Genomic DNA, 23,911 nt, shown 5'->3' with positions numbered 1-23,911 from the left:
TTCTGCTAGCGCCGATTTCTCTGGGTAGCCCAAACGGATACACCTCCCGTGCTCCTGGATTCAGGTTTCCACCGTGCATCCCGACTGGCTGATATACGCTGCTCCGCATTCACAGGGAATCATGTAAATGCCAGCTGTCCTGAGACCCAGGTCATCTTTGACCCACAGAAACTGTGATTTGAGCTTCTTTATGGGTTAATGGATGGTATTAATCCAGTATTACTTCAGGACCCTGGTGATCCTTCCAGAAACCGTGAAAAAACAGAGATGACAGGCAGTAGCGATGGGCTCCTTCTCGTTGTTAGCTTTCCTGATTTTTCTGTCAGCCCTTTTAAGGGCTCGACTGATTTCCTTCACCTCATAGCCATTCTGTAGGAACGTTGTGCATAATCATTTTATTTCCTCGGGGAGACTCTCCGGGTCTGAAATAGTTTTCACACGGTTAATCAAAGTAGGAAGAACCGCACTATGTTGAGAGGTGTGATGGTGGCTGTTATTCTTGAGGTACAAGTCCATGTGACTGGGTTTCCGATAGACGCCTTGTCTGAGGCTACTGTCTAGTTTCTGTTGTATTAGAATGACCAGGAATGGGAGGCAACCATTCTTCTCCATCTCCATCGTAAATTGAGTATTTGGATATAAACTGTTCACATGGTGATGGAACTGTTGGAGTGCCTGGAGTCCATGAGGCCACACTATGAAGGTGTCATCAACGTAACTGAAGAAGTATCTGGGGCGCAAGGGTGATGAACTCAGAGCCCCCTCCTCAAAGACCTCCATGTAGAAATTAGCAATAGCCATTTGACAAGGGCAATCCCACGGCCACTCCGTTCGTTTGATCATAGTAGTTCCCCTCGTAGGGTAAGTACATCGATGTAAGAGTGTGTTCAAAAAGGTCAATGGAACCCTTATCAAATTTTGACCACAGGAGGACCAAGCCATTCTTAATGGGAGCTTTTGTGAACAAGGACACCACATCCAAACTGACCGTTTTGTCCTCTGGGGTCAGCTGGATGTTGGTTATCATTTTCATGGAGTCACATCCGTAATGTGATGCTCACAGTCCTCAACAAAAGGAGACAGCACAGACGTTAAACGCTTCGTGAGACAGTAAGTCAGAGAATCTATCCCACTGATGATAGGCTTCAGTGGGGAACAAAGGTCTCGCTCCAAGTAAGAACTGGAATTCGATTGTAAACAAGGTGGGACAGGGGAAACCTGATTGGATGAGGACTAGCCGATCAGGAGGGACAGACGATGGGATATAAATCCCACCAGACTGGGCATGCACAGGCATCATCTCTGATGAAGATGGCAGAGTTTGTCATCAAAATGTCAGTTAAAATCGATACATATACCTGACTGGAAGCCTGAGAAGAGTTTATTCGTCTTATACACCGGAAAAGCACTGGATCCATTTTCATGCACATCATACTTTATGCAACCTGTCAATCTTCAGTCCATGCCACTCAGTAGCTTTTGTGACTGTAAATGCTATCATAACTACATGTGCTGTGTGTGATTATATGTACTGCGTATTGCACCTTGGCCCCCAGAGGAACATGTTTTGTTTAGTAGTATATATGCGTATGGTTAAATGACAATAAATTTAAACTCACATGTTGCAGACTTAGCTGAAGCTGTTGTTTATAGGGCAAGAAATCCTGAGTCAGTTCAAAGGTCAAATGTTGGAAAGTGAGCAGACTATGTAGAAATGCCAGTACCTGTAGGGAGAGAAAAGCAGTATTCACTTCAATTGATCAGCTGAGGGAAAATGAATCTCAAGTTAGTACATGGTGACACTTACAAACTTTGATAATAACTTTACTTTGAGTGAACACAAGAGCCAGATGCTCTTCTATGACATGTTTAATTACTAATGACCAGAGTCAAACCTCCTTTCTGTCAAAGCTTTTAGATCCCAGGTATTACTTACTGGCTCCACCACCTCGAATTTTTTTCTCTCATGAACCTCTTGAATTTTGTAAACGTACTCTAAAGATGCTTCATAGAAGTTCTGCCTCTCCTTGTCAACCTGATTATCAGCCTGGATTTAAAAACAGAACAGCTGTCAGATCAAAGACGGTAAGAAAAATGCACAGAATTGTCAATAGCACCTGCACGTGCAGCAAGCATAATACAGTGCTCCACAAAGTCTTAGGCACATGCCTATAGCTAGGGTGCACAGTACTGTATTTGTCAACACGGAGCGGAGAGCGGGTTTATAAATCTGACAGGAGCAAAGGATGCGTTATTAAAAGATAGTTCTACATTTTAAAATCATACTGTCATGTTCTTTCCCACATAGTCACTGCAGTAAATTTCATTAGGTCCTTCTCCCCACTCAAAACCCTATTTAATTTTGTATGATAAGCAAACATGGAAACATACTGTCTCTCCTGTTGAATTACGAATAGCTAGCACAGATCACTGTGGAACTCTATTAGTCACAGGCTGTGAAAAGTCCATCTATTCCCACTCCACTTTCTGTACAATGATCAATTCTCAATACCCCAACTTTATGTGTTTTAACTTTGAAAAGTCCTCCTGTGGGGAGCATAGCACAATAAGATATAAGAGTAGAATTAAGCCAGTTGGCCCATGGAGTCTCCCCTGCCATTGATCATAACTGATTTCTTTTATCCTGCCTTCTCCCCATAGGAATAAAAAGTCTTGAGAGAATCCAATCACACCTTATCTATAGGTTCACCCAAACCCTCTCTACTCATCACGTGATACAAAGGAGAGGGGAGGAAGTTTTAAACAAATTCTTTCTCTACTGATTTTGAATTCACTATTGCAGGAAACAGAATTAATCAGGGCCTTCCTGAGAAAATACTTCGCAATGTTAGGGGCAAGGAATTGGTAATAAAGAGTCTGATAAGATAAAAGGACCAATAGAGGCACAACAGCCAACGGGCTTCTTTCTGTGCCTTAATGATTTGATAATTCTATACTTCCTTCCCAAAATGAGATCCAAGCAACACAAGAACAAAACGGTGTTTCCAATAATCTGATAGGCATTTTCCTCTTCCTGTGAGAAGCTCTTCTTTTGCCACAGACGGCTGAGGAGGCCATGTCGTTGGGTATATTTAAAGCAGAGATTGATAGGTTCTTTATTAATCAGTGTGTCAAAGGTTATGGGGAGAAGGCAGCAGAATGAGGTTGAGAGGGAAAATAAATCACTCACGATGGAATGGCAGAGCAGACTTGAAGGACCGACTGGCCTAATTCTCATTAATATTTCACTTGCTCAGACAGACAAAAGGAAATGAGAAGTGGCTTGGGATAGCTGAGAGGAGAAAGTCACAAGAACGCTTACCTCTTGGAGATGGGATTCCTTCTTCTTTGAGGAGAGGCTAAGATGGCGGTCAAGCAGAGAGTAGAACTTCTCACTTTCTTTTTCGAACTTTTTCTTTTTCTCCTGTTAAAAAAAAAAGAGAAAAGATGTCATTGGTTCCTGGATTTTCACCTCAGACCCAATGGCTTGACAGAGTGACTGCTCATTTTCTCTCTCCTCCTCCCTTATACCCAACAGCAATGATCACACCGGTGACCCAGCTGATATTTCACCTTCGACTAAAATCATCACACTGCTAATTCCGGGAATTTATTGTGCATGAGGTTTCTGAGCAAGACATCAGAAACCTTATTTCAGAAGTATCCTCTTAAGCCTATGAGGTCATGAATGAATGTAATTTCCCACCCTTTTACCCCTAACCTTTGCATGATCCACCCATCAGCACAGACGGCAGTCAATAACCAGGCTTGTAGAAGCAATAGCTGCATTAGAAATGAAACCCATCTATTGGCACCCAATAGTGAGGAGCCTGAAGTCTGGCATCACGGCACAATGTTCTACCTCCCAAACCCACATCCCAGCACCCACACCGGACAACAAACAGACAAGAGCCAAGTGGGGGTCAGGGGAACCTCACTCAGTTAATAAGCTACATGTATTCCTTTGTTCCCCAGAAAATGGAAGACAGATCCAAGATGGATAAGCAACCTAACAAAGATCAAAAGATGGATGCTGGAGGGCAGAGAAAGAGAGAATTTGAAGTCAAGGTGGGAATAATTTAAGCTTCAGAATTAGCTGCCGGCACGAACTCAGATACTTACTGATCAGGTGTAAAAGTGGGAATTGAGAGAGATAAAGAATTTAAAAACAAAACAGGCCGAACATGTCAATGATGGACTGTGTCATCCTTCGAATGCCAATTCCTCACAGAATTGGGATACAGGATTACATTAATTAGCTCTATCACCGGGGCATTTATTTTTCTCATTTCACTATAGGAACTTAAGGAACATGCAAGGTAATGCACTACAAGTTGTATTGTATGGATGTTGAATGCCTTTGAGTCAAAAACTGGAGTTTACAGCTCCATTTCTCACTCCCCGTGATGCAATGCTCCACACCACACCAGGCAGGGAGAAGGGCCCACAAAAAGGCCATAGCATCCATACCTGCTCTTAGCAGGTATTCAATACCTCTGACTACAAATATCATACAAGGATACACAAAACAAAATCAATCTATCATGAAAGGACCATTCAATTCCAAACAGTACCTACCCTCTTCTTTTTTGAAAACTTTGCAAATTTGTCCCCATTTATCCCATTCTCATTTGGAGATGAGACATGTTTATAAATCAATATGGAGCCTGTTACAGGTTACAAGCACAAGAGACTCGGCAGATGATGGAAAACTTGGGCAACACACACACACAGAGTACTGGAGGAATTCAGCAAATCAGGCAACATCTATGGAGAAGAATAAACCTTGACGTTTTGGGCTGAGACCTTGTATAGGTAGCAAATTGCAAGGTATTAATAGGAAAAAGGTCGCTGACGTCAGATTCAGGGCTAACCTCAGCTTGGGTTTACACAACATGATCATAAGACCATAAGACAAAGGAGCAGAATTAAGCCATTCGGCGCATTGGGTCTTCTCTGCCATTTAATCAAGGCTGATCTATTATCCCTCTCAACCTCATTCTCCTGCCTTCTACTTGTAACCTTTGGCACCTCTATTAATCAAGAACTTATCAACTTCCACTTTAAATTTACCCAATGACTTGGCCTCCTCAGCTATCTGGGGCACTGAATTCCATATACTCACCTCCCGCTGGCTGAAGAAATCCCTCCTTATTTCGGTGCTAAAGGGATATCCTTCCATTCTGAAGTTGTGCCCTCTGGTCCTAGATTCCCCCACCATGGGAAACATCCTCTTCACATCCACTCTATCTAGGCCTTTCACCATTCCATAGCTTTCAATGAGATCTCCCCTTATTCTCCTAAACCCCAGCAAGTACAGGCCCAGAGCCATCAAACACCCCTCAATAGCCACATGAATGCAGGCCCTGGGTAAATCCTACACAGTAAACCTCCCCAGTAGGCAGCAGCACACCCTGCAGGAGAGCAAGAGAGGAGAAAATAAACATGGAAGAAAAAAACACGAGAAAGCGTGATTTCTCTGCCAGAAATTAAGAGCGGGATTTAGACAAACGTAATTCCCACTGCTCAGCAACATGAGGCTGTTCTGTTCTTGTATTCGACTGTAAAAGGCAGCTGCTGCCGTGGAATTAATTAGCTGCATGTTAGCTGTGCCATACAAAGGGCAGCAGATAGAACAAAGGAAGACAGATTTGCCTGAATTAATTATGTGGCATTCACTGCACAGGGAGACACACAACGACAAACAGTGGGTTAGCTTCATTGAAATCAGCTGCCAGTTTTTGACATCTTCCTGCAGAAGGTCCAAACAATGCAAACAATCTCATCTGGGCTTCATCTGCCCTACAGCCGGGTATTTATGAGCTCTGCAAAACTCATGCACCAGCACCATTCGACCTCACAGTCTAAGTCAAAGTAAATTTATTATCAAACTACCACATACTACCTTGACATTCATTTTCTTGCAGATATTTGCAGGAAAGTAAAGAAATATAATAGAATTTTTGAAAAACTATACATAAAGTCCTGTAAACAGAATCGCCTCCTTATACATAAAACGCTCAATGATAAATTTCAGATAATTCAAGAGCTCTTACTCAGGCAAGGATAAAGGAAGGAACTTCAAACCACAGCAAGCAGTTCCACTTTGTTTAGAACACTGCGAGAGATGCACACATCTTCCAAGTGGCACACTACTTTTCACACTACTTTACACCCTCTTAATAGTTTCCTTCCCAGGTACTTAATCTGATCAACCATTCTAGTTTGTCCCACCCCACTCCCCTCTATTTCCTCAGTCATTGCACTAAACTGTAAATGTTTTAAACCATATCTTATAATGCTGTTTATATTGTAAACATATACTGGTATTTATGTATTTATGCACATTTTATTCCATTACTGTACTTTCTTCTTTAACTTTTTTATATAATTCTCTGTAACTGTTGAATGGTGTTTCTTCTTGTATATCGCATCCTGACCAAAACACCATACCAAATTCCAAATAATGTTAATGTATGACAAATTTTTTATCATAACTTCGATGTTTTATTCTTACTGATCTTCGGAAAGGTCGGAACCAGGACTGAACCTGAACGTCCAGTTGCAGGAGGACCGTAGAAGTTTTGCGAGGACTGCACAGAATTCATTGAGCCCCTCAACATGTACTCCTATACGTTGGAAAGTACCAACTACCAGCTCCCTGTGCTGGAAGAGCAACAGATTTCAGAGAGTCTAAAGTGCGCTTTTTACCAAGATGATCATCTTCTAATGGCAGTCAATATTTGCCTCAGCACAGTATAGCCCACGGAGCCTTGTCTGATTGCATTGAATCTTGACAAATCCTTTTCCAGACCTTCTTAGCAAACACACTGCACAAAGAGGTGGATGGCAGTCTTATCGGAACTGCACCCACCTCAAGGTGGGACTGAGGATCCAAAAGTACATAAAGAGCTCTTCTCACCACCAGTCAGGCAAGATCGCACTGACCACGTTAGAGATCTATAGTGAAAAGGAATTCTGTCAAGTGGTGGTCTGCTCACCAACACCTGACAGGATCTTCTTCTTTCTCCAAGGACCCCCCAGAACATTTCATCTGGACTTTTGTAGAACTGAATTGTTTTCAGCAGTTACTTCAAAGAAGGACAGGTGATACAATATGGTCCAGCTGAATGGAATCTCCGGGCAACGGAGCATGGCCAGATTTCATGAACGGGACAAACAGAACCTCAACAAGTGGTGACGCTTCACACTAATACAGCCAGACTCTAGACACAGTCCCATGAAGCTACACTAAAGGTGGCCATCAGGATGAGGGCCTCACTGCATATGCGTTTATCCCCTTTTTCTGGAGATTCGTGCACTATGTCACCTCAGTCACAATCCTTTTTGGCTCTCCTGATATTCTTCAACTGCAAACGTATTCATAAGACCAGCGAGAGTTATTAGGAAATACACAGGTTGGCCTCACTGAACCAGAATCCAGTCTGTGGAGCAGGACAAAAAAAAAAGAGTTCACGGTATTTATTCCAAAAGATTCTTAGAAGGAATTAGGTCATCAGCAAACTTCAGTAAGAGGCTGTATCAGTAATATCTTCACAGCTAAACATACCAAGATTACATAGATCCTTTCAGCTGTACAAATGGGCATGGAAGACCTCAGACCACATAGAACTTCCTCCGCTCTCTCTCTCTCTCTCTCTCTCTCTCTCAGATCCATTGGACATCAGCCAAGCAGGAGAATCTCGACCAGCTATCATCCCTGGAGAAGCTGACCAAGTTCTATCCGTTCCTTTGAAACAAACATAATTCCCAGAAACAACAGTTTACCAGCCAAGTTGTACTTGGCCCAGACCCACTGGAATGAACAGCACTATGCTCCTAGCTGGCGGCAAGTCAGGACCTGCGAAGACGGATATTATCACTGTCAGCCACAAGTAGAAGAGGCTGGGAGAGTGAGAACATCAGGAATTGATGACGCATCTCACTACTGGATGTGGATTACAGGTGACTCCCACATTACAGGAGAGTGGTATTCCCAGTAAATGGCCCATACTGCCATTTTTAATCAATGCAAGACTTGTACGATTGGCTAAAAATCAAGTTGAAAAATATTTTTTTAATTTACTTTTTTTCCAAATAAATATAAAGAAAGGACATTTTACTCAATTTTGGGTGGTATTTTGTGAAGTCTTTAAGGGTGAATCTCTGTAACTGAGCAGTTATAAAATGGAGTTCACCCATACAAGATTCTGTCCGAGGACATAAACAATGAAGGCACCAGAGATGGCTGATACTGGAATCTGGAACAACACACAAAACGCTGGGGGATCCCATCAGCTCAGGCAGAATCCCTGGACGGAAATGGACAGTGACGTTTCAGGTCGAGAGACTTCATCTGAATTGAAAAATAACAAGATGGCCAATATAAAAAAAGTGGAAGGAAGGGGTGACAGGTGATATGTGGATCGAGGTGCACGGGAGAGAGGGCGATAATCTCTTCCGCAGCTCCTGATATGCCCAGACTCAGCTGAACACTGAGCTGAACATTACTGAAAAATGCCCTTTGATTTTGTGTTTTATATCCACACTCGGTTTTTTATTGCCATTTGTGCGATTTATTTTTGCCCCCAGGAGTGGGGGGGGGGGGTTGTGTTTGATGTTTTTCTTTGAACAGGTTGGATCCAGGGTTCTTCTTTGCTTTGTAGCTGTCTGTGGGGAAGACAAATTTCAGGACTGTATACTGCACACGTACTTTAATAATAAATGTACTTTGAATCTTTCAATCCAGTGACTGGCTCTTCTCTTGCTCCATCTATCCCATCTGCCCATCACCCATCTCCTCCCTCTGTTATCTATCAGTCTTTCCTTCCTCTCTCCCTTTACTCCACGCTCCCTCCTCCTCTCCTATCAAATTCCATCATCTTTAGCTCTTAGTTATTTCCACCTGTCACTTCCCAACTTCAGACACTATTCCCACACTCCTCCCACATCTGGCAGATGCCTCCACCCCTTCCCTTACACGGGCCTCATCTTTCCTCTGGCCCTCTAATCTTATGCACACAGTATAAGATCTTATCTTACCTGGCCCTGTCTTTCAATCCAGACAACGAGTCTTGACCCAAAACGTCAAGTGTACATTTCCCTCCGTAGATGCTGCCTGACCCACCTGAATAGTACTGGCTCGACTGCGAGAATGTAGCAACTACGTACGTAGCCAGTTGGGCCTCCCATGTACAGGAGGCGCACTCTATTTGCACAGGCTTGTGAGTGTGCATGTTTTTCGTCTTGGCAGGCCCATTTTGGTGCTCCCACACTGCAAGTTGCCCAGCGTGTACCAGGGATACACTGTGTCAGTGAGAAAGTTTGATCCAACTACTCCGTTGTCACTTTTTGCTCCGCGCATACGCAACACCACTGAATTTGTCAGCTTTCTGTGTGCTGTGACTTAGAAAATTCAGTCAATCCTGCTCTGGGATAAGAGGTTCACTTGGAAGAACTGACAACCTTTTACCGCTCAGGGTTAGAATGAGCGGCATACCTCAGGTGGGTGGGCAATCGCCTGGTCAACTTGCACTGAGGTTTTGGGCAAATCCATCAGGAAGGACAATCCTAGCTCGTAAGGAGCTTGCGTGAATATATGTCGACATCATTGCTGTCTTCTGGTCAGACCAAGTGAGCATTAGAAAAGCAGTTGATGGCTCGTGACTTACAGGGTGTAGGACCAAAAGCTTAGAACTACTTGTATGGCAAATTGGACTCGACCTCACAATATCTCACTTTGAGTTTGCACTTTGTTGTTTATCTACACTGCACTTTAACTGTCACTGTTACACTTCATTCTGCATTCTGCTATTGTTTTAGCCCATCTCTCCTCCAATCCAAGCCAACGAAATTCATACCCAATGATATACTTCTGAATTGCAAGTAACGTAGCAAAATCCCATCAGCACCAATGTGACTCAGAGTAGAACTGCAGAGTGTTTCGCCAAAAGGCTCCCTTACGCATCACTGAATTGAGCCAGAGGACATTTTCAGAGTACTGACAACACATACCACCAGGCTCAAGGACAGCTTCTACCCTGCTCTCATAAAACTCTTTAAAAATTCCATGGCACAATAGGCTGGGCTCTATCTAACAACCAGCTGCATTATGATCTTGCACCATGTTGTCTACCTGCACTACACTTTCTCTGTAGCTGTTACAGTTTAGTCGACGTTGTCAGGTTCACCAGGGTGATTTCAGGGATGAGAAGGTTAGACTATCAGGACAGACTGAGTCGCCCGGGACTGTACTTGCTGGAATTCAGAAGGATGAGAGGAGACCTTATAGAAACGTAAAAAATTATGAAAGGGATAGATAAGATAGAGGCAGGATAATTGTTTCCACCAGTAGGTGATACTAGAACTAGGGAACACAGCCTCAAGATTCGGGGGAGTAGATTTAGGATGGAGATGAGGAGGAACTGCTTTTCTCAGAGAGTGGTGAATCAATGGAATTCTCTGCCCAATGAAGCAGTGGAGGCCTCAGTAAACATATTTAACAGAAGGTTGGTTAGATTTTTGCATAGTAGGGGAATTAAGAGCAATGGGGAAAAGGCAGGTAGGTGGAGACGAGTCCATGGCCAGATCAGCCATGATCTTATTGAATGATGGAGCAGGCTCAATGGGCCAGGTGGCCTATCCCTGCTCCTATTTCTTACGTTATTGTTTAACCTTGTTCCACCTCAATGCATTATGTACTAATCTGATCGGTGCAAACAGCAAGATCTTGGTACATGTGACATTAATAAACCAATACTAGAACCAAGGGCCTTGCATCCTAAACCGATCTCAAATTTTAGTGAGAAGGGACCTTCTAGTTTAACATTTACCGTTGGTTAAGGGTTAGCAGCCTGGAAAGCAGATTTAATCTCGCTGGGAAAAGAACCAGGGAGATCCCTGCCATGAGTTACAATGCTCTGGAATGCATTGCCTGACGAGATGGTGGAAGCCCTGATGCAGGTCCTCTCCAACTTACGACTGGACTGGCTGATTTATGCATGGCTTGTACATACAAATGCTTGGGAGACCGAAACCCAGAAACAGGAACCCTGCTGCAACCTAAATTGTACAGTTGAATTTGCAGGGATTTTGAAAAAGAGATATAATCTAATTAGGTGACTGGATTCCCTAGTGGTTGTGTCTGAGAGGAGGATGCTGCAGAAATTGCATGTCCACCTCCTTAAGTATATAATTATATGGTTTCATTGCCCATCTCCATTTTGCATTTTTACTTTTTAATGCACATTTTCTATTTTTCGTACTTCAATACTTACATTGTGTATTTTAAAGTATATATCTCTGACTGAACAACAATGCAACAATAATTTCCTTTGGGATAAATAAACTTTTATCTTATACAATCTTATCTTTCAAGGGGCCGAATAGCTTTTTTTGAAAGCCAAATGACACCAAGATTAGAGGGGAAGATGAGAGAGAGAGAGAGAGAGAGAGAGAGGGAGAGGGAGAAAGCAAGAGGGGGAGGAGAGAGAGAGAGAATTTCTCTCAGTGGCAGGAAAAGGAAAGTAAGAGGCTGAAGAGACTTTACAGAGTTTCATAAAATTATGAGGACGTATTTAGGATAGAAATAAGAATCTGCATCTCAGGGCAGGAGAGTTTAGCACAAGAGGGCACAGCTTAAGGTGACAGGAGAGAAATTTAAAGATATGAAGTGTAAGTTTTTCTGCACAGGGGGTGGTGAGAGTCTGGATGAATTTCCAGAGGAGATGATAGAGGCTGACATCTTAATGTTTAAAAAGGCTTTTGGGTATGTACTTGGATATGAAAGGCGGGGGAGATACAAGAAATGGAATTAAGAGAGGTATTTAATTCTCTCTTAATACTCTCTTAATTCTACTTCCCCTTGAATAAATAGCCAAACTGGCATTTTGCCCATATGAAGGACAAGTTATCTTGCCTGACTAAAGAACATGGAATGACATGGAATGGTCCCAAACCACCCTCTGAATCAGCAGGAATTAGTCCAACATTGCAAAATAACCTTCTTTGGAGAAAGCCAACACTCATGGTAACTGGTTTGATTCCATTAATTGAACATAATAGGATCATTAAGGTGGCAAATGACAAAAGGGTAACAAATGTCCAAAATTATTGCCACAACATGTCCACGGTTAAACTCTTGACACAAACCAACAGAGGATAGAAACCTCTACAACAGCCAAACCCATTCAACCTCCAGAATCGGATTCAAAACAGCATCATTTCAGGGTAACTGTCTGCTCTTTGACCATGCTGACTTCACCAATGAGGCTGTTTTGACCTTGTTTGAGCAAATGCACAGAACCATGCACTTGCCCAGAACTTCAGGTGCATAGATGTGACTGTAACGTCAGAAATCCAATGCACCAAATACTTACTACAAGGCATCCCAGGGTTACAAACAGGTTCTGCCTTTACAGACAAAAATCAATTTTGTCCCCAAGTCAGAAATAAACTCACTAGATACAGTAACAATACTTCCACTATTTTGTAATGAATCTTGATGAGGGAATTAACATGAATATTTATTTATTAGTTTCCATTGCCTTATAGAGCCAGAGTCATAGAACACTACAATACAGAAACAGGCCCTTTGGCCCATCTAGTCTGTGCCAAACTATTAACTATTATCTCAACCCAAGGACCAGGCCTACCCTTTTCCATAATTACCTTGAAGCTAATGGCATTATAATCACTAGTAACAGCAGTGCAGAATTGGGATGCCCCCAACTCAACAACAGGCTTCAACGGGCTTGTAGTATCAGTGGATGCTGCATTATTTAATAGGGTATTGATGTGTAAGTATCAATAGAAGTGATTGCTTGTCAATTTCCAAAGCAGCTCTTTTAAGCAGCCTCCCACAGTGAAACTAGCAGCCTGCATTCTTAAAGAGACAATAGTGTCTCGCTGCTACAGGGTGGATTTAAGATTTACAGTACTGTGAAAAATTCTTCATATACAGTATATAGCTGGGGTGCCTAAGCCTTCTGCACAGTACTGTAGTAATTATATGTATTGCACAGGACTGCTGCCGCAAAAAAAATCATGACTTATGTCAGTAATGATAAACTTGATTCTTTTTTTTATTAGTTTTTTTATTAGTTTTTCAAAACATTTTACAAATTAAAAACCCCAAATCCCAATGAGGAACATTAATACAGTGCAAAATTAAGCATACAATAACAATATGCTACAAAGGAAGAGAATTAACAAAAAAGCACCTAAATTAAAGACAAGTAAGCTTAGTATCCTCCCCAAGCCCCACAACACAAGAAAAAACAACAACTCCAGACCAACCACAACTCAATATAGAGAGTATAAGTCAGAACAGTCAAACTCCCAGACTGTGAATACACTTAGCAACAGAGGATAATAATGCCTACTACCAGAAAAAAAAGGGAGCTGAAAGCAAGGGACCGAAAAGAAGAAGAAAAAAAACAAAACCCCTAGTCAAGAGGAAGGTTATGAAAGTACTCGATAAAAGGTCCCCAGACCTTATGGAACTTTAGATCCGAATTGAGAACTGAATAATGAATTTTTTCGAGGTCCAAGCAGGCCATAATGTCGTTAAGCCATTGCGCATGAGTGGGCGGGGCAACATCTCTCCATCTGAGGAGGATCAAGCGTCTAGCCAGGAGAGAGGCAAAGGATAATATTTGGCATTTGGTCGGACCCAGACATAAATCTGTCTCGCCCCAAAAACCGAACAGAGCAATTAAACTTGATTCTAATATGGGTCCCTATTGTGGACTGAGAGTGGGAAGGGGGCAGGAAGAAGGGAATTATAGTTGGGAAAAGGAGAAGGGAGAGGGAAGGGAGTGGGAAGCACCAGAGAGATATTCTGTAATGATCAGTAAACCAATTGTTTAGAATCAAATGACCTTACCTGGTATCTCAGGGCTGGGTGTGCCCGCACCCGTGCCACCCCCTAACCCTGGAACTCCTTCTCTGCAACCTGTCCCACACCCCTCCCGCGGCACTCCATCCTTGCTACTCCAAACATCCCTTGCCAGATTTACAAACTCGTTCTCCGCTCCACGCTGATAAATACAGTACTGTGTCAAGTCTTAGGTGCCCGGGCTATATTCGGATGCCTAAGACTTTTGCACAGTGCTGTTTGCATGCAGAATTCCTTTCCAAGACTGGTTCTCCTTTGAATCTACTAAGAGTTATGGGAGATCCTTCATATGCATGGCTCTGCCTAGGTTGAATGTTTGTTACCCAAAGAGGGACTGCAGAGAGAAGATGACAACACATTCAATGTCAGTACTAGCTGCAACAGAATACATCGTAGCAAAACACTGAGGCAAAACAGAGAGAGTGAGGAAAACAATCAAAGTACATGGCTGAACAAACATCACTTTTAATCGGGAAATAGCTTACCTTTGCAACTCCAATGTGGTCTCTTTTAAAGATCTCCAGTGGTTTAATTAGGAAGTTGCTGGAATTCTGAATCTACAAACAAAAGCCAAGTGGTAAATGAAGGCAGAGGTCACAGTCCCAGATCTCCCAATGAATGAGATAAATGACTTGAGAAAGGTGGGTCCAGGCTCTTGAACAAAAGGGATAACTTCACTCGCCCCATCACAGAAATGTTCCCACAACCAATGTACTCACTTTCAAGGACTCTCATGTTCTCGATATTTATTGCATTTATATTTATATTACTGAATCTTTTTTTTTGCATTTGCAGAGCTTGTTGTCTCTGGTTGAATGGCCCAGTTGGGTGACCGCTCAATGAGTCTATGATAGTTACTATTCTATAGATTTGTTGAGTATGCCCACAAGAAAATGGCCCTCGGGGTTGTATATGTTGTCATCATATCTGGACTTTGATAAGAAAATTTTATTAATTTACTTTCACAATCCAAACTCTGCTTTGAAAGTGATTAATTAAACCAATCCATCCGAACTGTTAAGTAACTTAAAAGTCTTCGGAGGGTTGAACAGGAAGTTACACCAAAAAAAAAAGTCAGATATGGAGTAACAGTGAGATTTAAATATTCCACAGTTAAATTCTTGACAAGCACCAAATGCTTCACCTTCCCACCCCTTGCAAACTGGTTCTATCCATTATTTCTGCCACATTACAAACCTCTGGGACGAGCTGCCAGTGCATGCGGTGGATGCAATTTTGATTTCAGTGTTTACAAGAACTTTGGATAAGTACATGGATAGGAGGTGTATGGAGGGCTATGGTCCGGGTGCAGGTCAGGGATTAGGCAGTTTAAATGGTTTGGCATGGGCTAGATGGGCCAAAGGGCCTGTTTCTGTGCTGTAGTTTTCTATGACGCTATGACTCTGCTACAGCAGTGGGGAGGGAGGAGGAGGAGGAAGAAAGAGGGAAACCACTAGGAGGAATATGTTGGTGATGGGCAGATAGACTGGGTGGAGCGGCAGCAAGAAGCAGGGATCTGCGGGTGTAAGGTGAACTTGGCAGATGAGGAGAACAAAGAAAAGAGGGGGGGGGAAGCAGGTTACCCAAACTTGAGTATTCAATATTCATATCGTTGGGTTAAAGACCATTTAGGAGGAATATGAGGTGCTCTTCCACTGGTTTGCAGATCACCTCACCTTGGTAATGGAGGAGGCTGTAAACAGACAGGTTGACGTCTGAATGGGGAGGGGAATTAAAATGACTAGCAGCTGGAAGCTCCAAGTAGGTGTGGTGGATGGAGTGAAGATACTCCACAAAGCAGTTGTCTAATTGGAGCCCATTTTCTCCGATGTAGAGGAGATCACAGTGGGAGCACCAGAAACAGTAAAGAAGATCAGAACACTCTCGTGTGGAAGACTGCCTCATCCTGTTTGGATGGTAGTGAGGGACGGTGTAAGGACACCTGCTACATTTCCTCTGGTTATGGGGAAGGAGACAGATGAGTACTGGGGGCCAAGCAGGCCAGGGAGTCATGGAGAGAGTGATCTTCGCAGAAAGCAGAAACATGTAAGGAGGAGAACATGCAGCTGTTGGTGGGACCACGTTGTAACTGGCAGAAGCTGTGAAGAATGATGTGCCAGAAATGTAGGCTGGTGAAACGGCAGCTGATGACCAGGGGAACTCTATTCTTGTTCTGCCTAGGGATGAGGGCATTGGAAAATGGGGGGAGATCAGAAGTGTGGGATATAGAGGAGATGTGGGTTCCAACAATAACACCGAGGCAGAAAATCCCATTTTCCAAAAAAAAGGAGGACATCTCAGATGCCCTGAATTAGAATCAGAATCAGGTTTAATATCACTGGCTTAAAGTATATAATGAAATATGTTGTTTTGTGGCAGCAGTGCATTGCAATAAATGATAGAATATAAATTACAATAAGAAATACATATATACTGCATGTACATATTTATATATTTGTACATGCAGTATTGTGTGTGTGTGTGTGCGTGTGCATGTGCGTGTGTGTGCGTGTGCGTGTGCGTGTGCGTGTGCGTGTGCGTGTGCGTGTGCGTGTGTGTGTGCGTGTGCGTGTGCGTGTGCGTGTGCGTGTGCGTGTGCGTGTGCGTGTGCGCGTGTGCGTGTGCGTGTGCGTGTGCGTGTGTGTGTGTGTGTGTGCGCACGTATATATTTAAATTAAGTTAAATAAATAGTGCAAAGAGACAGTAAAACCGAGGTGGATAAATGGTGAGGTAGTGTGCATGGCTTCATCGTCCTTTCAAAAATCTGATGGCAACGTGGAAGAAGCTGTTCCTTAAATGTCGAGTATCTCATCTCAAGAACAGTTGTGGTAGAGACAGAGGAACTGAAAACAGAATGGCATTCTTATAGAGTGGGAGTAAGTGTAGTTGAGGTAGCTATGGGAGTCAGTGGGTTCGTCAAAAACGTTGGTGGTTAAGATGTTTCCTCAGATGAGACAAAGATATGAAGAAAAAGGAGGCAGGTGTCAAAAATAGACAAGGAGAATTTAAAGGCAGCATGGAAATTGTCTATGAAAACGGACTGGACGGTGCAAGTGCAAACAAGGATGGTGTCTTATCTGAGAAGCTAAGATACAGAAACCTGCCGTCTCATGCTTGCTAAAATTTCAAACCATTTGTCAGTGGAATGTAAGGACTGCGGTTGACATTTCCATTCTAAAAGCTAAAATAGTAAACTGGATATTGAATCTGATCATAAAACAGAATTACTTACTGCTTTATTGGGGAGAAAGTTGTTGCCATATACACTCAGTCGTCGCTTTATTAGGTACCACTTGTACATCTTCTCATTAGTGCAAATAGCTAATCAGCCAATCATGTGGCAGCAACTCGATGCATAAAAGCATGCAGACATGGTCAAGAGGTTTAGTTGTTGCTCAGACCAAACATCAGAATGAGGAAGAAATGAGATCTAATTGTCTTGGACTGTGGAATGGCTGTTGTTGCCAGACGGGATGGTTTGAGTATCACAGAAACTGCTGATCTGGGATTTTCATGCACAACCGTCTCTGGAGTTTACAGAGAATTGTACAAAATATGAAAACCACTCAGTGAACAGCAGTTCTGTGGGTGAAAATGCCTTGTTAATGAGAGAGGTCAAAAGAGAATGGCCAGACTGCTTCAAGCTGACAGGAGGGCCACAGTAACCATGCGTTACAACAGTGGTGTACAAAAGAGCATCTCTGAACACATAACGCATCGAACTTTGAAGTGGATGGGTTACAGCAGCAGAAGACAACAAACTGGAAACAGTGCCCACTTTAGTAAGTACAGGAGGTATCTAATAAAGTGGCCGCTGAGAGTATAGTTAAAACACTTATCTGTCATCTTGCCAGATTTGAAATGGAGTACTTAGAGACATTGACTAAACTCCTCACTCATCGTGAAAGAGATGCTGAAAAAATAAAGAGCCACTCATTTGAAACGCTGAGACAAAAAAAATTCTTCTGAATGGGGCAAGTCTTCGAAACTCTTCCTCAAAAGGTCTGTGGAAGCAGAGTGTTTTAATATTTTTAAGGCAGGTTCTTGTGAGAGATTACCCTGGTTAATTTGAATGTGGAGTTGACGTATCAGTCAGATCTGCTATGATCTCTCTGAATGGTGGGGCAGCCCAGTGGGGTTAAAGGGCTACTCCTGTGTGTATTTCTGGACAAAACCTGCTTAAGAAAGAAAAACATGAATTCATCTTAAACCTCTTTGTCCTACCCCAAAGAGGAACTGCTGGAAAAACTTGACTCATGCCTGGTTGTGACTCCAATTAATTGTCTTCCCAAGTGTAGTTTCAATAGATCTTTGAGTGACAGAACAATCATAAAGCAACAAACCCAGAAATTCTCCTTAGTGGTCAAGTGTAAAAAAGTTGAAACATTTAAAAACAAGAGAAATCTGCAGATGCTGGAAATCTGAGCAACACACACAAAATGCTGGAGTAACTCAGCAGGCCAGGCAGCATCTATTTTGGGCTGAAACCCTTTGGCAGGACTGGAGAAAAAAGCTGAGGAGTAGATTTAAAAGTTGGGGAGAGGGGAGAGAGAACCACCAGGTGACAGGTGAAACCTGGAGGGGGAGGGATGAAGTAAAGAGCTGGGAAGTTGATTGGTGAAAGAGACAGAAGGCCATGGAAGAAAGAAAAGTGGGGAGGAGCACCAGAGAGAGGCGATGGGCGGGCAAGGACATAAAGTAAGAGAGGTTAAGGGGGATGGGAAATGGTGAAAGGGAGGAGTGGGGGGCATTACCAGAAGTTTGAGAAATCAATGTTCATGCCATCAAGTTGGAGGCTACCCAGACGGAATATAAGGTGTTGCTCCTCCAACCTAAATGTGACCTCATCACAACGGTTGAGGAGGCCGTGGATGGACATATCGGAATAGGAATGGGAAGTTGAATTAAAGTGGGTGGCCATTGGGAGATTCCGCTTTTTCCAGTGGACAGAGCATAGGTGCTCAGTGAAGCGGTCTCCCAATCTACGTTGGGTCTCACTGATATACACAGTACATGACCCCAACAGACTCACAGGTGACGTGCCACCTCACCTGGAAGGACTGTTTAGGGCCCTGAATGGGTGTAAGGGCAGGTGTTCCACTTGCACGGTAAGTGTCAGGAGGGAGATTAGCAAGGAGGGGCGAGGACAAGGGAGTCACGTAGGGAGCGATCCCTGCAGAAAGTGGGGGGGGGGGGGGGGAAGGAAAGATGGTGGGATCCCGTTGGAGGTGGCGGACATTTTGGAGAATTATGTACTGGGCGCAGAAGCTAGTGGGGTGGTAGGTGAGGACAAGAGGACCCCTATCCCTGGTAGGGTGGCGGGAAGATGGAGTAAGAGCAGACGTGCGTGAAATGGATTTCAAAACTGAGCAGCTGCTGTACTTTAAGTAATGTAGAAAACTGAAAGAACGGCACCTGAGAAGATTACTTGAACCACTTTTATTGTTGCAATTTTATTCATCAGAGAAAAGGAACTTAAAATAGAATTAGATTGCTTGGTTTTCTGCGTTGCAGCAGGGCCTTTTTAAATTATCCCTCCAGTTGCTCATAGATCATAAGGTGCTGAACAAAGAACAGCACCGTACAGGCCCTTCAGCCCACAATGTTATGCTGACCACTTGACCTGCTCTGAAATCAATCTAAGCCTTTTCTCCCACATAGCCTTCCATTTCTTCATATACAACTTGTCACTGAGATTATTTGCATCAATGATAGTTTCCTCCCTGAATGACTGTGGCTACACGTCAAACGTTGGTAGACCTTTCTGTCTCAATAATACAACCAGCATGCAGTTGTTATTTATGATAAATGGGGCACTTAAGGCAATAATTGACCTGAGTGTTAAAACAAACCTTAGAATGAGTTTGAATTTTATACCTGAGCTGATCACTGCAGAGAACAAGGTCTTTCCAGTTCAAGTACAATCCTTAAACAATGTGATGCGTGGTCACTGCAACTTAATCATTCCCCCTCTGGATATTAACTGTTACATGTGAGGCTGCTCAGTCCTTTGGAGTTTTCACCTTTTAACAACCCCCATCCCAGACATATCAAAAAAAATCTAATTTCAGGACTCTCTCAATCCCCTCTCACCTTCCACAAGCCAAAGGAGCAGAATTAGGCCCACTGAGTCTGCTCCATCATTCCATCATGGCTGATTTACAATCCTCTCAACCTCATTCTTCTGCCTTCTCCCCATCAACCTTTGACACCCTGGCTCATCAAGAACCTATCCACCTCTGCCTTAAATATACCCATTGACTTGGCCTCCACAGCCACCTATGGCAAAGAATTCACCACCTTCTGGCTAAAAGAATTCCTCCTCATCTCTGTTCTAAAGGGACGTCCTTCCACTCTGAAGCTGTGCTCTGTGGTCCTAGACCCTCTCAATATTGGAAATATCTTCATCACATCCTCTTTATCTTGCCGTTTCAATATTTATTGCCAGAGCAATTGAAATGATGCAACTGGAACCCGAACGTATAAAAGAGGCAGCAGCCTCACCCCAACCAAGACTGAAAGATGGTGCACAAGGTTTCAGAAGCTGCTCCCTCTGGTCCCAGACTCCCCCACTACAAGAAACATCCTCTGCACATCTCTGTTCAATTCTCTCTGAATAGGATTTAACAGTCAGTTCAACTACTTTGGGCTTCTCTCTGCTTACAACTATCTAAACTGATTAATGTACCCTGATGGATCTCTGTTAACTCGAGACACCAGATATCAACCTCTGTCACACGTGCTATAAGTATAAAATCACGCTCAGACTGTGCTCCATTGCAGAATTCAGAATGGAAGCCCATTGTCCAGCTACTGTGACACTTAGGGCAATGAATGGATGCATTCAACAATTAATTTTTTCCACAATTCTCTCACTATGCTTCTTTCAACACCTACGTGGGCAAACCTGTGGGGGTGGAGGAGAGGCATACATTGCAAACATCACTCCACTCTTCAAGAAGGGAGACAGGCAGAAGAAAGGAAATTATAGGCCTGTTAGCCTGACCTCAGTGGTTTGGAAGATGTTGGAGTTAATTGTTAAGAATGTGGTTTCAGGGTACTTGGCAGCAACATGACAAAATAGCCCAAAGTCAGCACGGTTTCCTTAAGGGAAAATCTTGCCTGACAAATCTGTTGGAATTCATTGAAGACTTAACAAGCAGGATAGACAAATGAGAATTGGTGGATGTTGTTCTTGGATTATCAGAAGGCCTTTGACAAGGTACAGCACATGAGACTGTTAAACAAGCAATGAGTCCATGGTATTACAGGAAAGATTCTTACATGGATACAGCATTGACTGAATGGCAAGAGGTACAGTAACTGGCTGCTGGTGACTAGTAGTGTTCCTCAAGTTGGGACTGCATCTTCTTATGTTATATGTCAATGATTTGGAGGATGGTGAAATTGATGGCTTTGTGACCAAGTTTGCAGACGATATCAAGATAAGTGGAGGGGCTGGTAGTGTTGAGGAAGCAGGGAGTCTGCAGAAGGACTCAGACAGATTAGGAGAACGGGCAAAGAGGTGGCAGATGGAACGTGGTGCCGGTAAGTGTATAGTCAAGCACTTTGGTAGAAGGAACAAAAACACAGACTATTTTCTAAACGGGGAGAAAATTCAGAAGTCCAGGGTGCAAAGAGATTTGGAAGTCCTCTTGCAGGATTCCCTAAAGGTTCATTTGCAGGTTGAATCAGTGCTGAGGAAAGCAAACATAATGTTAGCATTCATTTCAAGAGGACTAGAATATAAAAGCAAGGATGTAATAGCGAGGCTACCTAGGACACTGCTGAGCAGCGATACTAGGAATATTGTGAGCAGGTTTGGGACCCCTATTTAAGAAAGGATGTGCTGACATTGGGGAGGGATCCGAAGAGGTTCACAAGAATGATTCTGGGAGTGAGTAGGTAAGCAATGATTGAAGGCTCTGAGCCAGTACTTGCTGGAATTTAGAAGAATGAGGAGGCGGACCTTATTGAAACCTACTGAATGCTGTAAGAGTTGGTATTTCCTTTACTGGGGGAGTCTAGGACCAGAGAGCACAGCCTCAAAATAGAAAGATGTCCAAAATAAGTCAAAGTAGACAAAGTTTCTGCAAAGGGAAATCTTGCCTGACCAATCTGTTAGTGTTCTTCGAGGAAGTGACAAGCAGGGTGGACAAATGAGAGGCAGTGGATGTCACTTACTTTGATTTTCAAAAGGTATTTGATAAGGTGCCACACACGAGAAGGCAGGTGTATGGGGTTGAGCAGGATCCAGGATCAGACACGATGGAATAGCAGAGCAGACTTGATGGGTGAATGGGCTAGCTCTGCTCCTGTGTTTTGTGGTCCATTTAGAATAGAGATGAGGAGGAAATTATTTATCCAGAGGGTACTGAGTCTGTGGAATTCATTGCCACAAGTGGCTGTGGAGGCCAGGATACCGAGTGCTTTTAAGATGAACGTTGACAGGGTTTTGATTAGTCAGGGCATGAAAGGCTACAGGGAGAAGGCAGGAGAATGGGGTTAAGAGGGAAATGGATGGCCATGATGAAATGGTGAAGCAGACTCAATAGGCCGAATGGCCTAATACTGTGCCTACAGCCTCAACATTCTTATTTATGAAAGCCAATGTGCCAGAAACTAACAAATGCAATTTTGCAGTAAAACCTGGCCCATCACTTTTCTGTGATGTACAAACAAATTAAAAAATAATTTCCTGAGGGCAAATCTAAAAATTACAAGTACTACAAGGTCTACAAAAGAAAGTTCCTCCATGGACAAGCATAGTGTAATTAAGCTCATATCATGGCCAACTACATTAACAGTTCTCCATATGTTATTTCTGACTCTGCATTTTATATGTGCACGAATTACGTTGTGGTTGATGATACTGACATTGAGAAAGGAAGCAATAGCGTCCAAATGGAAATAGACACATTGCATTCCTCTTATAGTATATAAAGTGAATAACTTACCATCATTACTCTTTCCTCTTCGACCTCTTGCAGCAGCCCTGCAAACTCCTTGAAGGATTCAGCTGAAAGAGACAGGAAATTTCACTGAGGGCATCAAAGCCTTACCCACTTGATGGAGGACTTCAATACAACAGTATTAGCATGTGCAGAGACGTACGCATCTCTGAAACGTGCAGGTCGAAGTTTTACTGCTCCTGACTGCCTCTTCCTCACACCACAAAAGTCAACTATTCAGTAAAGATGCTGGATACATTGAGGAATATTCTAAAGTTATGCAAATATAGCAGATATCACTTCAAACAAGAACCAGTCTTCATTTCTTAACGTAAATTGCTACACGGACCGAAAATCTTTAATCCTTTAACCCGATCCTGCGTTCCGCGGTGGATCAGGGGTAGTATCAAGATTTCCAGTCCGCTAAGGAATTTTTAAGGGGGGGTTATCAAGCATCCTCTATTCCTAAGTTATGGTACTATCTAATAAGGTGGTAATGGTCTCGTTATTTGACAAGCTACTTTCTACATTCACTGATCACTCAGTGCAGAGGACTACCTACGAAAAGCAGAGTCTGGCATAATTGTGTGAATTACTCTGTCCCAGCAAAGGTGTTTGGACTCCCAGATGTGTCTGCCAAATGGATATTCAGTTCAAATGAATATTGAAGTAAATGATGTCATTGTAACTATTGACATTGTATTGAATCAATTGTATTGAACCTTTGATCTTGAGGGTAGAAAAAATGTAATATACTTTTGAGTTTGAGAGACTCTATTATCAGAATGCTCTTTGCAATAATTAAAGATCTTTCTATCACCAGCTTCAGTATTTTTTTGGTGATAGATCACAGTCACAGGTGGAAAGGGATCAAGGTGTAGCTTATAGATAGAACTATAATCATAGATTTGTGTATTTTAGCACTAGGAGGTCTAATTGATTTTACAAAACCCTGAATTGTCAAACATGCAAACATGATTCCTTCCAGCTCAAGTACAAAGTTCCGTAAGAAGCGTAAGAAGAAGAGATTTTAACATTCCTGGCTGATTAGCAGGGTCAGAGA

At 42.9% G+C, this 23,911-nt stretch overlaps 1 protein-coding gene across 1 annotated transcript in view; it reads right to left on the bottom strand.

Moving 5' to 3' along the window:
• Nucleotides 1–23,911, bottom strand: part of ophn1 (oligophrenin 1) — a 229,854-nt gene that overhangs the window by 108,648 nt on the left and 97,295 nt on the right. Inside the window, exons 3-7 of the mRNA XM_073057890.1 lie at nt 22,855–22,916; nt 14,383–14,454; nt 3,323–3,424; nt 1,937–2,047; nt 1,620–1,724 (exon numbers count right to left, since the gene is read on the bottom strand). Of these exons, the coding sequence (XP_072913991.1) occupies nt 1,620–1,724; nt 1,937–2,047; nt 3,323–3,424; nt 14,383–14,454; nt 22,855–22,916 (452 nt within the window). The remainder of the gene's footprint in view (nt 1–1,619; nt 1,725–1,936; nt 2,048–3,322; nt 3,425–14,382; nt 14,455–22,854; nt 22,917–23,911) is intronic.

Source organism: Hemitrygon akajei, chromosome 10 (genome assembly GCF_048418815.1).
Source record: "Hemitrygon akajei chromosome 10, sHemAka1.3, whole genome shotgun sequence".
Lineage (NCBI taxonomy): Eukaryota > Metazoa > Chordata > Chondrichthyes > Myliobatiformes > Dasyatidae > Hemitrygon > Hemitrygon akajei.
Note: the sequence above shows the minus strand (reverse complement) of the source record. Positions and strands in the feature narration are given on the sequence as shown.